An 18,824-nucleotide genomic window follows, 5' to 3' on the forward strand; every position below is an offset into this window, starting at 1 on the left:
GCTTTATCTTGGCCAGGTCGCAGTTGCAAATGAGAACTTGTTCTCAACTAGCCTACCTGGTTAAATAAAGGTGAAATAAAAAAATAAAAAATTACTCAGCCTGGAGGTGTGTTGTGTCATTGTCCTGTTGAAAAACAAATGATAGTCCCACAAACCAGTTGGGATGGCATATCGCTGCAGAATGCTGTGGTAGCCATYCTGGTTAAGTGTGCCTTGAATTCTAATCAAATCACTGACAGTGTCACCAGCAAAGCACCTCCACACTTCATGGTGGGAACCAAACATGCAGAGATCATCCATTCACCTACTCTGCGTCTCACAAAGACACGGCAGTTGGAACCAAAAATCTCACATTTGGACTCATCAGACCAAAGGACAGATTTCCACCGGTCTAATGTCCATTGTTCGTCTTTCTTGGCCCAAGCAAGTCTTCTTATTATTGGTGTCCGTTAGTAGTGGTTTCTTTGCAGCAATCTGACCATGAAGGCCTGATTCATGCAGTCTCCTCTGAACAGTTGATGTTGAGATGTGTCTGTTACTTGAACTCTGTGAATTATTTATTTATCCTCTGCAGCAGAGGTAACTCTGGGTCTTCCTTTCCAGTGGCGGTCCTCATGAGAGCCAGATTCTTCATAGCGCTTGATGATTTTTGTGAKTGCAATTTCCCCCATTGACTGACCTTCATGTCTTAAAGTAATGATGGACTGTCATTTCTCTTTGCTTATTTGAGCTGTTCTTTCCATAATATGGACTTGTCTTTTACCAAATAGGGCTATCTTATCTATACCACCCTTATCTTGTCACAACAACTGATTGGCCCAAACGTATTAATGAAAGAAATGTCACTAATATTTTAACAAAGCACACCTGTTAACTGAAATGCATTCCAGGTGACTACCTCATGAAGCCAGTTGAGAGAATGCCTTGATGACAGCTCTGCACACTTGGCAAAGGGGTGGCTACTTTGAGGAATCTCATAAAATATATGTTGATTTAACACTTGTTTTGGTTACTACATGATTCCATATGTGTTTTTCATAGTTTGTCTTCACTATTATACGATGTAGAAAATAGTCAAAACAAAGAAAAACCGTGGAATGAGTAGGTGTCAACTTTTGACTGGTACTGTATCTACTCATTACTTCATTGATTCCTGTCAGTTCACTGTAGGATTTATAATCTCCTTGGTAGATTTCAGTGCTGATGAGGTTCGAATATATCCAAATGAGTCAACATATTCATTATCACTTATTTATTTTGACCAGTCTTGGTTACATTCAAAGTGACTGATTTCACAAAAGGTATGATTTATTGAAAGGGTGGTACAACCATAAACATAATTTGTTTGAATTTCCATGATTCTAAATACCGAGGAGTCTAGTCTATCGTAATTCAAACTGTATGTTTTGTTACTCTAGCGTTGTACCCAGTTTACCACGATCCATATCCATCCACAACCATTTGAATTTGCAGCCTACAGATAGTAAATATAACATTTTGGGGAGCGCTTTTCCGCTACAAGTGTTTTGTTTGGCAACAGCAGGTTATGTTCCTGCTATCGGTCAGTGAAAGGTTAAGCAAACCAGGTGTGACATGCAAAGCAGGGCCCCCGTAAGGGTAAGGGACAGACAGGTGTGGACAATGTGTTGTATTTTCCCTCTCAGTTGTGTTAGTATGGAACATCACGCAAGAGAAATGTACTAATCGCTATGCCTTGAGGTACACTGCGTTGGCCTGTCAAACCAAATGCAATGGATAGAGGACCTATGCCACCTAGTGGGGAGGGTGTCAATAGATAAAGTTTTGGAATGTGCCTCTGGGGTGCTATTGGGCCAAAAYGGGTCACCCCAAATGGACAGAAAGATTGTCTGTCCCGTATTTAGCTTATTGGACAGACGAGGCACACCTCCCCGTACCCATGAGAAAAAGCATACAGGTTTCATGAGAAATTGATTCATATTATATAATTTAGGTATAACATTCAAACCTATGTATACAATTAGCAAATACACTTCCATAGTTCATCTTTCAAATGAAAAGGGACAAACTCACATTTCTGGCATGAAGGCTGAAGAGCTGTTGAATACGTTTTTTTTMGTGCAGTACGCCCTCTGTAGAATATTAAGTGAAAGGGCAGACTTATCCTACAACCCATCACTATCCTCTTCCTCAAATCATTGTCCCTTTGTCACAAAAAGACATTGAAAAACATATTTGTTTGATTGCAGAAATAGATTTATTTTCAAACAGATATTGTTTCACACGTCCAACTATGTCATCTCCACAAGTGATTTTTAGTGCATATAAAACCACTGGACAGTACAAGACACATCCTCTTGGAAGGTATTCCAAAGCCTTTGTTCAGTCCTAAGGCAATCTGGACTAAGGCACTACCCACCTTCAATGTACAATACACACCCCTTGGTAGCTTTAGTCCACATTCCTTCAAAGGTGTTTCAAAACAGGGAATGCCCAGATATGTTAAATGCAAAACTAACCAGATCAACGGTTAAATGTACAAAATGGGGTTTTGTGTATTATTATAATTCATTTACAAAGCCAATCTGATAAAACTGTAGAAAATAAGGCATCTGCTTAAGGCTGGTGTAATGTGGATAATGCTCATTAGGGCACGCAATGGAAAACATACAATTATTTTATTTTTTAATCAATTAAAACAGAAATTTGTGTTTCTTTTAAGAACAGGTAGTGGTAGTCCCTCCCTGTTAGTCAGTTTTTCTTCTGCTTGGCACCTAATGAACACGACTCAGACTAGGCACTCTGCTCCGTGGGCTCTGTCTGTGGGACTCTGCAGGGGGAGGATCACCTCCTCACAGCCTAGCCTTAGCCTGGAAGAAGCTCACGATGGCCTGCATGCACTCGTCTGAGAGCCAGCGCTCCACCAGGCGCTCCACCTCCTGGTCGTTGACAGTGTGGAGACGTTCCTTCTCTGTCCCACGGATCAGCTGCTTGGAAAGTGTTAGGGACTAGACAGCCAGGAAACAGCAATAGATAGAATAAAAAAAGTGGATAAAAAAAAACTGTACTGTCCACAAAATGTGTAAATGTGTCTTTGGTTTCATTATACTTACATATGACTGACATAAAATAATAAACATGTTTCAAAATGCTGTGCCCTGAACTCCAGCAATTTGGATGTAAGATCAATTGATGTCTACAGCCCTTTATGGTATTTTCATGCATAGCAGGTTTTTCAATTAGAAATAAAAAGCACATTATGCATCTAGTCCACCTTTTTAGGGAACCATAAGTAGGTTGGTATTTGGTCCCATATCCCTTGCATGCAATAAAGGCATCAAGCCTGTGACTTTATAAACTGTGGATGCATTTCAAAAGTGTATTGGTTATGCCTCGCCCAATACTAAGTGAATGGTACTTCCCAAACGACCGCAATGTCACAGCGGAATCAACGGCTGGATATCTGAGCTGAAATCTATTCAAAGCCTTCACGACATGACAAACAATTATAGGCTTGTCTTTCTACTGTTCTGAAGCAGAACAATCTGTGTTTTAACCATATTACAACTATAATTTTGCTTCCTAGTTGTCTCTAACTCCCTACCAATTGTGCACATATTGTAGCATTGCCATCGGACGACACAAAATTAATTACAGCTTTCCTGTAACATTTTCCCTGCTTATTTTTGTGGTGATGTAATATTGTGGCCTAGATATACTGCCATATGCTATAATACTGACACTTAACATTTTGGAATATTCATTCAAATCACTGCAAACTGTGCTGTAATCAAATCAGACCTTGTTGAAAATGTCAATGAAATTGTGAATGAAATTCAATGTCCAGAATGTGGCTCCGGTCACTTAAAATAGGAAAAAGGAGTCCGTCCACGGAAGCGCAGCCACGGCCAACAATACATCACTTCCTTTTGGAACGTTCCAGGAATGATGTAAAATACAACCAGCTTTCATCAATATTGATTCGTTCAGGAATGTTTCTGAATACACAACTTTTATACAAAACACACAAACATTTCAAACGTTGTCTGATGTCCAATGTTTGCTAGGGCTTTGACTCACATTCCTGGGAAGCTTGGCATAGGCCTTCAGTCTGGTGGCCACCTCGGTTTGGAAGCTGCTGTCGGGAAAGACCTCGGTAACCAGGCCCTGGGCACACGCCTGGGTGGCTGTCAGTTTCTTGTTGAACAGCAGCATCTCACTGGCCTAGTCACAGAGCACGGCAACGTTGTCCATTTAGTGTCATTTCATTCAATTCAAACTGCAAGTCAAATACATACGAAAAGAACAAAAGTAAAATAAATACCTGGGAAAACCTCTCTATGAAATACATCAGTTGCAGCAAAGGAACAAGGGGGAGTATCCATACCTTTGCATTGCCCATCATTTTGGGGAAGGTGTAAGAGGAGCAGCCCTCTGGGCTCTGTCCCAGCTGGCTGAAGGGGGTGTGGAGTGTAGCCTGTCAGGAGGGGAGGGCACAAGTTAGGCAGGAAAAGCCCCAACCGCTTACGGCAGAGTATAGTGAYAAWMGKAAGTGGAGAATGGCAATGTGGACGTAGTGGTAGGGGTGGTGCACTGGTGGTCACAACACTGTTTTGCTTATTTGACCTRGATTGAGGTATGCATGTAAAACAGTGGTCTCCAATTAAGATCCTGGAGAGCTTTTCATCCAGCCCAGTATCAACACACGTTTCAGAAAATCAATTAATCATAGTGAAGATGTCGGGGCTGGTGGACAGGATCAAAAGCCTGGACACCCAGTTTCTCTCCAGGACCGGAGTTTGATACCCCTAATATAAACCAATGCTAATCTTGTATTATCAACTAACAGACATGTATAGAGGGACGATATAAATGTGTTCTAAGCCAACACTGAGTGGAAATGACAAAGCACCTTACCCTTTCCGTGGCGTAGACCACCTCGAACAGGCCCAGTAGAGTGACGGACACGCCCACAGCCGGACCGTTGATCACTGCAATCAGGGGCTTGGGGAAGTCGATGAATGCTTTGACAAACTCCCTACACAACCCCCCCACCCCACACACACACACAGGTGTTATGAAAATGGTTCCCTCAAAGTGAACCTCTTGCCTGCTCTTTTTGGGTAAGTCCTTAACCTCAGCAACTCGCCYGCATCTTTTGCCATCTGCTGCATCCCGCCCTCAGGGATTTTGGTGAAGTTTGTCAGGTCGTTGCCACTGCAGTAGAAGTCTCCACTACCTTGAGGGGGTCAACAAGAATGGCCACATTTAACAATTAAGAAGACTGGAGCACTGCAATAAAAAATGGATTTGCAAGTCACTGCATCACTGTAAAGCCTTAAAGGGTCAATTCAAAGAATAAAGGGGGCACTCTGCCACCGTTTTGGTAAAAATTCAAAGGGATGGGGCTGGTGGAATATAAGTACTCTTAAATGAATAGACAGAGCTATGAATGCAAAGGCTGTCCATCCACGATAGCAATGTCCAACATTTAATCATGTTTTAAGGCTATAGAGTGTTTGTTTACAATTACATCGTTTACAGCTTATATTTTGGGTTCTGGTGGGGTTAGACAGTTGAACTAAGCTCATGAGGCATTTATAAATTGTATTTTTCCAAGACTCAATGGCTATATATCATTCATTTAAAAGTCAAAAAAATGGATGTAGCAATCACAGATTGACCCTTTAATGATCTAAAGCAGGGGTGGGGTGTCAAACTAATTCCATGGAGAGCCTCTGCTGTTTTTTTGTTGTTTTTCCTTTCAGTTAAGACCGAGACAACCAGATGAGGAGAGTTACTTACTAATCAGTGACCTTAATTCAAGAATCAAGTACAAGGGAGGAGAGAACCCCCAGACACTTGGCCCTCCGTGGAATGAGATTGACACTTGTGGACTAAAGGAAGAAAATCCCACACACAGTATGTTGCAACCACATGCTTTTTTGTGCACCATAATAAATTGTGTGTAATATACTGTGTTCTGGCTTTTCTTTAGTCCTAGTGTTAATTTTTGGCCCAGCAGTGCATACAGTGACTTCGGAAAGTATTCAGACCCCTTGAATTTTTTCCACATTTTGTTAGGTTACAGCCTTATTCAAAAATGTATTAAATTGTTATTTTTCCTCATCAATCTACACACAGTACCACAAAGGGGTATTGTGTGTAGGGGCTACCGAGTGGAGCAGCGGTCTAAGGCACTGAGTCTCAGTGCTAGAGGRGTCACTACAGACCCCGGTTCCATTCCAGGCTGTATCACAACCGGAAGTGATTGGGAGTCCCATAGGGCGTCGCAAAATTGGCCCAGAGTCGTCCAGGTTAGGCTTTGGCAGGGTAGGCTGTAATTGTAAATAAGAATTTCTTCTTAACTGACTTGAATAGTTAAATAAAGGTTAAATAAAATAAAGACAAAGCAAAAACAGGTTCGTAAACATTTTTGGTAATTTATTTTAAAAAATGTAAACTGAAATATCACATTTACATAAGTATTCAGACCCTTTACTCAGTACTTTGGTGAAGCACCTTTGGCCGCGATTACAGCCTTGAGTCTTCTTGGGTATGACGATACAAGCATGGCACACCTGTATTTGGGTAGTTTCTCCCATTCTTCTCTGCAGATCCTCTCAAGCTCTGTGAGGTTGGATGGAGAGCGTTGCAGACCAGCTATTTTCAGGTCACTCCAGAGATGTTTGATTGGGTTCAAGTCTGGGCTCTGGCTGGGCCACTAAAGGACATTCAGAGACTTGTCTCAAAACCACTCCTTGGTTGTCTTGGCTGTGTGCTTAGGGTTGTTGTGTCTCGTTGAAAGGTGAATCTTCGTCCTAGTCTGAAGTCCTGAACGCTCGGGAGCAGGTTTTCATTAAAGATCTCTGTACTTTGATCTGTTCATCTTTGCCTCGATCCTGCCTAGTCTCCCAGTCCCTSCCGCTGAAAYACATCCCCACAGCATGATGCTGCCACCACTATGCTTCACCGTAGGGATGGTYCCAGGTTTCCTCCAGACGTGGCGCTTGGCATTCAGGCCAGAGTTCAATCTTGYTTTCATCAGACKATAGAATCTTGTTTCTCATAGTCTGAGAGTCTTTAGGTGCCTTTTGGCTAACTCCAAGAGGGCTGTCATGTGCCTTTCACTGAGGAGTGGCTTCAGTCTGGCAGTGATCATTGGGTTCTTGGTCACCTCCCTAACCAAGGCCCTTCTCMCCCGATTGCTCAGTTTGGCCGGGTAGCCAGCTCTAGAAAGAGTCTTGGTGGTTCTAAACTTCCTCCATTTAAGAATAATGGAGGCCAATGTGTTCTTGGGGACCTTCAATGCTGCAGATATTTTTTGATACCCTTCCCCAGATAAGCGCCTCGACACAATCCTGTCTCTGAGCTCTACGGACAATTGCTTTGACCACATGGCTTGGTTTGACAGGTGTGTGCCTTTCCAAATCATGTCCAATCAGTTAAATTACCACAGGTGGACTCCAATCAAGTTGTAGGAAAATCTCAAGGATGATCAATGGAAACAAGATGCACCTGAGCTCAATTTCGASTCTCATAGCAAAGGGTCTGAATACTTAAGTAAATAAGGTATTTCTGTTTTTAATTTGGAATACATTTGCAAKCATTTCTAAAAACCTGTCTTCGCCTTGTTATTATGGGGTATTGTGTGTAGATTGAGTATTTTTWAAATAKATTTTAGAATAAGGCTGTAATGTAAKAAAATGTGGAAAAAGTCAAGGGGTCTGAATACTTTCCGAATTCACTGTATGTGACTCGTTTCAGGAAACTAGGCGTTTGTCGCGCGTCACTACTTCACAGGAGCGCCACATGAACGTAAACTTTTTTMGCAGAAATGCCTACTGGAACATGTGAACTTTCATGTGCCTTAATAACAAACWTGTATGTCATCTGTAAATATGAATACAATTGTTAAATTTKAAGCCTAGTTTGTTTAGCCACGAAAAAGTCAGCAACCTTCCCGCTAGATAATGAGTGGGCTGGACATGCCGAGAGACGAGGTCAGATTGGTCCGCCATGTAGCWCGCTTCTGTCTATAATYTGAGCTGGTCAGTATGTTTAGGTAATTCTTTGTAATGCTGCTTTTTTGAAAGATATCACGTTGTAGAACTGCATAAATGTTGCTCTCCACTTTCTGGAGGACCGAGTTCTGAAATCAGTGGAATTAGAGAATGACAGAGAAAAATCTGGCATTAATTGCAAATATGCAGACGGTGGAAACAGAGTATGATAGGAGATGTAGTGGGAGTCGAAAAGAGAACACACAGAAGGCTGTTGTATAAAACACCTGTCTTCAGATTACATCTTCAAACTAAGGGCAACCATGGCATCCGTGACAGAGAGGGAGAAGTGTCCATCCATGTATATGGATAAAATAGTCTAGCTAGCTACATTTTCAGATATTACACGTTACTAATTTTGTCAGAAAGTTGTTTTCATTTCAAAAAACAGTTTACTGTTAGCTAGCTAACGTTAGCTGGCTAMCTAGCTAGCTAARATTATGTGTATGATCTGTGTAGTAATTGAACCTGGTTGGTTTGCTACCTGCAGATTCATGCAGGGAAGTAATGTTATGAGTTGGGATTATGGTTCATTGTTTAGCTAGCTAGCGACATGTCTAAACAAGARTCCATTATGCAAGTAACTATTTCAATAGAATGTTTATGATGTCACTGTGAAAACTGTCAATAGACGTAGCTGGTAATTCACTCTGGCTATCTACTCTTATTTCAGAGCACTCTCGTCTGAGTGTACCAGAGCGCAGCATAACCGATCAATTTATGAATGTTCAACACCCATTTGATTATGGCCGGTGTCAGTAAACGTCGGCAAAAAAAGCTTCATTAAATTGTTGCCAGCAGCAGTTACAGTCACCAACACTCTGGATAACATGAAAACAGCCTAACCAGCTCTGCTAGGGCAAGTAAAATGGTCAGAGTGAGGGGTTATCTCATTTATGTCTGGAAGTAGCTAGCAAGCTAGCTAACTTTAGTCAGTTAGCTTAGGTGCTTGACTGCTGTTACGTCAGAARGATCGGATCAACCCTACTTTTCGGCCAGATCGTCCAGTGTACGCTATGAATGCTGCGAGAACGAAACGCTTTGAATTTACGAACAGACAATCTGATAACGCTCTGAGTTAAACGCCCCAAGCACACTAGATTAAATTAACGAAAACACCCGTAGTATAAGTCAGCATTTAGTCTTGAAATCTTTAGTGGTTTAGTACATAGCCTCACATGTGAATCTTTAAAGAGATGGGTGGAGCTGAAGCTTAAAAGGGTGTGAACGATGCTGAATGGGTGTAGACAAAGAAGAGCTCTCCAGTCGGTACCAAAACATTCAAGGGCCATTTTCTCAAAAGTGAGGTTACAAGTTTATCAACTTTCAAAGCAGAATTACTTTCCCATTGTTCCTCAACTGTAGTGTGTGATATACCATTTTCTAGCTCTGAGGCTCTACTTTCATCCAATGTAAAAAAAATATATATATATTCAAATTTTGCTACACAAGACCAAATCGAGCCGGTCGGTCACATATTCATATCACCAATACCCTCTTTAATGGATTCACGATTTCAAATGGGATGAAGAGGTCGGTTGGCTCTACCTGTGATTACAGTAATGACAGAGTCATCTTTGCCAGATTCCTCCAGAGCCTTGATGATCTCGTTGTACATCTGGATAGAAGGAGGAAAACAATAGAATTGAAGAACTGGATGATTACTGGATATTTGGGATGTGCACAGGCAGTTGGAAATTTCACTATTACAGTGCCTTGCAAAAGTATTCATCCCCCTTCGCGTTTTTCCTATTTTGTTGCATTACAACCTGTAATTTAAATTTATTTTTATTTGGATTTCATGTAACGGACATACACAAAATAGTCCAGATTGGTGAAATGAAATGAAAAGATATATATAATATATATATACACACACCTGTTCTGAAAGGCCACAGAGTCTGCAACACCACCATGAAGGCGCACCACCATGAAGACCAAAGAGCTCTCCAAACAGGTCAGGGACAAAGTTGTGGAGAGGTACAGATCAGGGTTGGGTTATAAAAAAATATCTGAAACCTTGAACATCCCACAGAGCACCATTAAATATATTATTCAAAAATGGAAAGAATATGGCACCACAACAAACCTGCCAAGAGAGGGCCGCCCACCAAAACTCACAGACCAGGCAAGGAGGGCATTAATCAGACAGGCAACAAAGAGACCAAAGATAACTCTGAAGGAGCTGCAAAGCTCCACAGCGGAGATTGGAATATGTGTCCACTTTAGCCATACACTCCACAGAGTTGGGTTTACGGAAGAGTGGCCAGAGAAAAGCCATTGCTTAAAGAAAAAAATAAGCAAACATGTTCAGTGTTCGCCAAAAGCCATGTGGGAGACTCTCCAAACATATGGGAGATACTCTGGTCAGATGAGACTAAAATTGAGCTTTATGGCCATCAAAGGAAAACGCTATGTCTGACGCAAACCTAACTCCTCTTATAACCCTGAAGAACAACACCCTAGTGGCAGCATCATGCTGTGGGGATGTTTTTCCATCGTCAGGGACTGGGAAACTGGTCAGAATTGAAGGAATGATGGATGGCGCTAAATACAGGGAAATTCTTGAGGGAAACCTGTTTCACTCTTCAAGAGATTTGAGTCTGGTTACAGAGGTTCACCTTCCAGCAGGACAATGACCCTAAGCATACTGCTAAAGCAACCCTCGAATGGTTTAAGGGGAACACCCATTCAGTGGAACCCATTCAACTTGAAGGAGCTGGAGCAGTTTTGCCTTGAAGAATGGGCAAAAATCCCAGTGGCTAGATGTGGCAAGCTTCTAGAGTCATATCCCAAGAGACTTGCAGCTGTAATTGCTGAAAAAGGTGGCTCTACAAAGTATTGACTTGGGGGGATGAATAGTTATGCACGCTCAAGTTCAGTTTGTCTTATTTCTTGTTTGTTTCACACAAAAAAAATATTTTGCATCTTCAAAGTGGTAGGCATGTTAAGTAAATCAAATAAAACAAACCCCCCCAAAAAAATCTATTTTAATTCCAGGTTGTAAGGCAACAAAATTGGAAAAATACCAAGGGGGTGAATACTTTCGTAAGCCACTGTACAAGGCGTGCCACAAAATGCCACTGCGGAATCTGCGGCAAACCTTTGGCAACAATATTTATTGCCATTAGTGGCAAACAGTTTACCAGGAGCCGTTTATGGTAGACACGAGTTCCAAGACCAGTAACAGCTGATGACCAGTCAGTGGAAGAAGAGAACTGTTGGAAAATGGAAACTGAGCTATCTAGCTACTTACCAACGTTGTCCGGTGAGTGTCTTAACTTAATTAAACTACCTAATATACTTTCAAATTATGTGAGCTAATTGATGCCTAGTTAGCAATGTTATGCTTTATGGCTATCGCTTAGCTAGCTATCATATTTTTGCACAATTAATGTGATAGCTAGCTAGCTAACTAATGATTTGCCTAAACCTTTTTAGGTGAATATATTGCTGTCTTTTAATAACAATATGCATTTCAATATGCTAGTGTCACTGTTCAATAAAATGTTAGCTAGAACAACAGCTAAGGTAGCAACAATATTAGCTGATTTGACAAAGCGAAAGTTCACTTTCGTAGATGGATACCCTTCCCTTAACCGTGGTGTTGAAAGAGGATGCATCAAAACCCTTTGTGACTGAATCGTCTTCAAACTTGATACGGTAAGCAAATACATGTATTATCATAAATGTAGCCTACCGGTATAAATTCCTTCTTTGTAACAATTAGATCTTTCATTGCTTTAAACTAGAAGCTAGCTCATCTTGTTCATGTGTTGTTCCTTCTCTCTTTCTTTCTAGATGTAATCAAGACAGATTGACTGAAGGCTTCAAACTAAGGAAAGATAAATGTGTGCACCAGGTCAAGGTTCCTTGCATGGCTTTGAGATGTAAGTTAACAATAATTCATTTTAGAGCAATATACACCTGAGTCAGGAAAAATAAACAACTAGTAGACAACTGGCTCTTAAATTATAGAGATCCCGGTCTATATTGAAGATCATATTTAGTTGATCATTTGAATCTATTTTGTTTAGGCTTGGCTGGAGACAACTTTTGTATGTAGTGTCTTTCTATGAACAGTTGGCCACACATTTAAAGGTAGATTTAGTAGGCCTAAGTCCCAGTTTATGCTAGCTACATTGTTTGTTTATATAGCATTTATACAAGGCAGGGACATTTTATTGCTGAAAAATATATACCCTACATTACCAAAAGTATGTGGACACTAGGGCAGTTACGGTGACCGTATTACCGCAACACTGGCGATCACGAGTCATGATGGCAGTCAAATTCCATATGACCGTTTAGTCAAAGTAATTATGCTTCTCCAAGATCTAATGCTGCTGATCATCAGTAGCCTKCCAAACAAGTGCTTGTCAAATTGTGAATGAAAGACTGATGAAGAGTGTACAAACCTGCACAAAAAGAGCTGGTGTAACTGTGTCAGGTTTGTAGGCCTCCTTGCTCGCACACGCTTTTTCAGGCCAAACAAGTTGTGTTGCCACAACTTTGGAAGTATGCTTGGGGTCATTGTCCATTAGGAAGACCCATTTGCAACCAAACTTTAACTTCCTGACTGATGTTTTGAGATGTTGCTTCAATACATCCACATCATTTTCCTTCCTCATAATGCCATTTATTTTGTGCAGTGCACCAGTCCCTCCTGCAGCAAAGCACCCCCACAACATGATGCTGCCACCCCCGTGCTTCAAGGTTGGGATGGTGTTCTTCGGCTTGCAAGCATCCCCCTTTTTCCTCCAAACATAACAATGGTCATTATGGCCAAACAGTTCTATTTTTGTTTCATCAGACCAGAGGACATTTCTCCAAAAGTATGATCTTTGTCCCCATGTGCAGTTGCAATCCGTAGTCTGGCATTTTTATGGTGATTTTGGAGCAGTGGCTTCTTCCTTGCAATGTCAATATAGGACTCGTTTTACTGTGGGATATAGATACTTTTGTACCTGTTTCCCACAGCATCTTCAGAAGGTCCTTGAGGTAGTCCTGGATTGATTTGCACTTTTCGGCACCAAAGCACGTTCATCTCTAGGAGACAGAACGCGTCTCCTTCCTGAGTGGTATGACGGCTGCGTGGTCCCAAGGTGTTTATCTTGCGTACTATTGTTTGTACAGATGAACGTGGTACCTTCAGGCATTTGGAAATTGCTCCCAAGGATGAACCAGAACTTGTGGAGGTCTACAATCTTTTTCTGAAGTCTTGGCTGATTTCTTTTGATTTTCCCATGTCAAGCAAAGAGGCACTGAGTTGAAGTAGGCATTGAAATACATCCACAAGACACCTCCGATAGCCTAATTGAAATAATTTGAGTCTATCAGAAGCTTCTAAAGCCATGACAGCATTTTCTGGAATTTTCCAAGCTGTTTAAATGCACAGTCAATTTAGTGGTATTCTGACCCACTGGAATTGTGAACAGTGAATTATAAGTGAAATAATCTGTCTGTAAAACAATTGTTGGAAAAATGACTTGTGTCATGCACAAAGTAGATGTCCTAACCGACTTGCCAAAACTATAGCTTGTTAACAAGAAATGTGTGGAGTGGTTAACTAGTTTTAATGACTCAACCTAAGTTAAATCAAATCAAATTTTATTTGTCACATACACATGGTTAGCAGATGTTAATGCGAGTGTAGCGAAATGCTTGTGCTTCTAGTTCCGACAATGCAGTAATAACCAACGAGTATCTAACCTAACAATTCCACAACTACTACCTTATACACACAAGTGTAAAGGGATAAAGAATATGTACATAAAGATATATGAATGAGTGATGGTACAAAACGGCATAGGCAAGATGCAGTAGATGGTATAGAGTACAGTATATACATATGAGATGAGTAATGTAGGGTATATAAACATAAAGTGCATAGTTTAAAGTGGCTAGTGATACATGTATTACATAAAGATGGCAAGATGCAGTAGATGATAGAGAGTACAGTATATACATATGAGATGAGTAATGTAGGGTATGTAAACATTATATTAAGTGGAATTGTTTAAAGTGGCTAGTGATACATTTTTACATACATTTCCATCAATTCCCATTATTAAAGTGGCTGGAGTTGAGTCAGTATGTTGGCAGCGGCCACTAAATGTTAGTGGTGGCTGTTTAACAGTCTGATGGCCTTGAGATAGAAGCTGTTTTTCAGTCTCTCGGCCCCTGCTTTGATGCACCTGTACTGACATCGCCTTCTGGATGATAGCGGGGTGAACAGGCAGTGGCTCGGGTGGTTTGTTGTCCTTGATAATCTTTATGGCCTTCCTGTGACATCGGGTGGTGTAGGTGTCCTGGAGGGCAGGTAGTTTGCCCCGGTGATGCGTTGTGCAGACCTCACTACCCTCTGGAGAGCCTTACGGTTGTGGGCGGAGCAGTTGCCGTACCAGGCGGTGATACAGCCCGACAGGATGCTCTCGATTGTGCATCTGTAGAAGTTTGTGAGTGCTTTTGGTGACAAGCCGAATTTCTTCAGCCTCTGAGGTGAAGAAATTCGCTACTGCGCCTTCTTCACAAGCGTGCTGTGTGGGTGGACCAATTCAGTTTGTCCGTGATGTGTTACGCGAGGAACTTAAAACTTACTACCTCTCCACTACTGTCCCGTCGAGTGGATAGGGCGGTGCTCCCTCTGCTGTTTCCTGAAGTCCACAATCATCTCTTGTTTTGTTGACGTTGAGTGTGAGGTTATTTTCCTGACACCACACTCGAGGGCCTCACCTCCTCCCTGTAGGCCGTCTCGTCGTTGTTGGTAATCAAGCCTACCACTGTAGTGTCGTCCGCAAACTTGATGATTGACTTGTAGGCGTGCATGGCCACGCAGTTTGTGGGTGAACAGGGAGTACAGGAGAGGGCTCAGACGCACCCTTGTGGGGCCCCAGTGTTGAGGATCAGCGGGGTGGAGATGTTTGTTCCTACCCTCACCACCTGGGGGCGGCCCGTCAGGAAGTCCAGTACCCAGTTGCACAGGGCGGGGTCGAGACCAGGGGCTCGAGCTTGATGACGAGTTTGGAGGGTACTATGGTGTTAAATGCTGAGCTGTAGTCGATGAACAGCATTCTCACATAGGTATTCCTCTTTGCCAGATGGTTAGGGCAGTGTGCAGTGTGGTTGCGATTGCGTCGTCTGTGGACCTATTGGGTCGGTAAGCAAATTGGAGTGGGTCTAGGGTGTCAGGTAGGGTGGAGGTGATATGGTCCTTGACTAATCTCTCAAAGCACTTCATGATGACGGAAGTGAGTGCTACGGGGCGGTAGTCGTTTAGCTCAGTTACCTTAGCTTTCTTGGACGATGTGGGACAGAGTGGCCCTCTTGAAGCATGTGGGAACAGCAGACTGGGATAAGGATTGATGAATATGTCCGTAAACACACAGCCAGCTGGTCTGCGCATGCTCTGAGGACGAGGCTGGAATGCCGTCTGGGCCTGCAGCCTTGCGAGGGTTAACACGTTTAAATGTTTTACTCACCTCGGCTGCAGTGAAGGACAGCCCGCAGGTTTGGTAGCGGGCCGTGTCAGTGGCACTGTATTGTCCTCAAAGCGAGCAAAAAAGTGATTTAGTCTGTCTGGGAGCAAGACATCCTGGTCCGCGACGGGCTGGTTTCTTTTTTGTAATCCGTGATTGACTGTAGACCCTGCCACATACCTCTTGTGTCTGAGCTGTTGAATTGCGACTCTACTTTGTCTCTATACTGGTACTTAGCTTGTTTGATTGCCTTGCGGAGGAATAGTACACTGTTTGTATTCGGTCATGTTTAAAAGCAGTGGTTCGCGCTTTACATACACATATGTGATGTAAACTTCCGACTTAAACTGTAGGAGTACCTGTTTCTGCGTACTCCATCAAATCCTTTGGAGAACATATTTTCTATTTTATTTCAGCCATGTTCAATTTTATTCTTCCATATAAAATAATAACATGGAATTCAAGACAAATCTTGTCTGCTAAATGAACTAGTGTAACTCACAGCCAGATCAGGACCAAACATAAAGGACACGCAGGATATGCTATTCTTTTCTTCTGAAATAAATGAAGAAAATGTAGTCTCATGTTTATTTAGATCTGTTTAATTTACGATCAATTACCGTGAACCGCAGTCATTTGCTTGACAATCACCAGCTGACAAAATTTCATGATCACCACAGCCCTAGTGGACACCTGCTCGTCAACATCTCATTTCAAAATCATGGGCATTATTATGGAGTTGGCCCACCTTGGCTGCTATAACAGCCTTCACTCTACTGGAAGGCTTTCCACTAGATGTTGAACGTTGCTGCGGGACATGCTTCCATTCGGCCACAAGAGCATTAGTGAGGTTGGGCCCTGATGTTGGTGATTAGGCCTATTATCAGCAAACAGATGTTGGCACAAGCGTCACAAAATGATTTGCCAGAAGTTCAAAAGTCGCCGCTAGATGTTTGCCAGAAGCCTGTTTTTTTCCCCAGTAAGGGTGATGTTGGGAGGAGGGAATAGACAATGACACTAATGCCTAATAACTTAATTAATGTACCTCCACAGTGATGGCGTTCTTCTTCTGTGGCCTATTGAACCGGATAGTGGTGACGTTGTCCTCTGTGGAGACCAGCAGCGTGTCAAAGGTGGCAGCGCTCCCAGTGGGCTGTGRGGCTACCACAGGTCCCTCAGRAGCCAGGAGAGAGTCAATCAGGTCCACATACTGCTGTCTGGCATCTTCCTGAGAGGGAGGAATAGAGAGTTATACAATGTATCAATGTATGCCTGTCAATGTCATTGTGTGAAGAAAATGGCACTTTACCACATTGAGGACATTGGAGTTTGTTTTTTTATGGGTACTGAAAATTGTGAAATTCAATAAGAATGGATGCTTCTAATTTGTTTAAAATTTTATTAACTCCAATCATTTTCAGCTGTGTTTGACCTTTCTCACATTTTTGTCTGTTGTTTTTAACCAACTTGGGAGGAATAGCCTTCATAGACAAATGGGTATATTGCTCCTGAGCTTTTGTATAATTTCAGCTAGTAGTTTTGAAAGTAGTGCTCACGAGCAAAAACGGATCCCCGAAAATTGTAAAGTTGTGTACTACATCATCCATTTTGTATGATATGTTACGTCCTGCAAAAAAACAAACATGTTTTGCAATCTGTATACAGTATGTTACAAATTCCAATTCGTACAATAAGTTATGAATTAAGTGCTTAAGATCCCGGATTGCATCTTCAATAAAAATGTGTATGACAGTGCTGTTATGTATATGCAATAACGGACTGCAGATTACCTGAGYTACAGAGCCCAGAGACTTCCAGGCATCCCATTTGGCCTTACCGACATAGTCAAGCATCCCTGGCTTGGGGGTGTTACAGGGTCCCTGAGTAGCCTAATAAGACAACAAAGAGAGAAGAGAAGATACTAAAATGAGAGGATCGGTGTCTCCAATAGACTTTAAGGGCTTACTTTCTTCATCCTGTCTCCTTCATGCACTCTGATAGGTTAACAATCTGGGTCATTGTCATTAGGTCTCAAATGGAAGAAAACAGACTGAAACAGGGAGGGACTACTTTGACTTGTCCACTAAGAAACTGCCCTGGATAGCTTTACAACCGTTACAACAGATGTTATTCATCTACTGTACAATAGAAACTTGTGTTTTTGCTGACACAGCATCCATCGTGCAAACACCCAATCACATACATACACACAACAGCCTAATGGCAGAACTACATCTAGCTAGCACATAGGGGTTGATAAAACAACGGAGTCCCATTCATTTTCAATGAAGGGAACCTAAGTGGGCGGGGGACCGTTGGGCGACATGGGCGATGGAGCGTGAACAGGGCCGGACCAAAGTTGGGGAAAGCTGAAATGTAGTCACATACTCCACGACATCGCGTTGCTATTGACCAATCAAAGCTTACTATAGTTTCCAGACCCTAATGGATTGGCTGTTGATACCTAGCACTAGCTAGCCTCCGACATGAGGGCGAAGTTAGCATGGCTATCCCTATAGTGAATCACTGAGGTAAGAGCCATACAGGGTCAGTTAAGTCAGCCGAGTTGATGCCAGCAACTCTCAAGATTTTTCCTGTCAGCCCTGGGATTCAAAATCGTCAACCGTTCAGATGCTGGCCCGCTCCTATAACCTCAAAGCTTCCTGCCATCCACCCAATACAACTGGTGACAGCAAGATGCTACTCAATACAACTGTGACACAGCAAAACTAAACAAGGAGCCCACCCCCTCTATCGCTCATGCTCTTGATGTTCGGAGACATGACAGCCAAGTAGCTAAGAACAAAGACCTCTCACCTGTTTGAAGAGAGCATAGATTTTCAGCTTGGCCTCATTGCCAGGGTCTTTCTTCAGCGTGCCCATCTGACTCTTGGCACAGTTGAATTGCTCCACCGTCACCCCCATCATAGAACCAGTTGTGGACAGCCCTGAAGAGATCATTGCAGGACAAATGAGTGACATAGCTAACTGGTACTGTTTCCTAAACAATTATGAACTGCCACAAAGGCTAAATAATATGATACATAAGCCTAAATGTTCCAATAAAATGCAAAATCACAAATTAACTTGGCTGAGGGCACTAAGATCGCTCCTAACACCTACAGTGGCCTTTTTAAATTATCGCATTGGATATGGGGAGGATTGGGACAGGATGACACATAATGTACTGTGAGAGTTGCAGTACTGTTTGTGATACAACCATGTTGTGACAGAATTCGAAGGGCCATCAATAATTAGTTACTTGACCATTCTTCTGATTTTCATTCATTGGTAGTTAGACACA

General features: G+C 42.2%; 1 protein-coding gene across 1 annotated transcript; it reads right to left on the reverse strand.

Annotated features, from left to right (window-relative positions):
• Positions 1–2,273: 2,273 nt before the first annotated feature.
• Positions 2,274–18,451, reverse strand: LOC111973374 (enoyl-CoA delta isomerase 2-like). Its single transcript, XM_024000718.2, has 9 exons — positions 18,338–18,451; positions 17,311–17,409; positions 16,566–16,748; positions 9,591–9,660; positions 5,116–5,218; positions 4,897–5,017; positions 4,367–4,456; positions 4,060–4,203; positions 2,274–2,987 (listed from the first exon to the last, which is right to left on the reverse strand). The coding sequence occupies exons 1-9, from the start codon at positions 18,446–18,448 to the stop codon at positions 2,832–2,834; spliced, it is 1,077 nt and encodes a 358-aa protein (XP_023856486.1). The 5' UTR covers positions 18,449–18,451; the 3' UTR covers positions 2,274–2,831.
• Positions 18,452–18,824: the final 373 nt, after the last annotated feature.

The sequence above is a fragment of the Salvelinus sp. IW2-2015 genome, linkage group LG14, assembly GCF_002910315.2.
Source record: "Salvelinus sp. IW2-2015 linkage group LG14, ASM291031v2, whole genome shotgun sequence".
NCBI classification, from domain to species: domain Eukaryota; kingdom Metazoa; phylum Chordata; class Actinopteri; order Salmoniformes; family Salmonidae; genus Salvelinus; species Salvelinus sp. IW2-2015.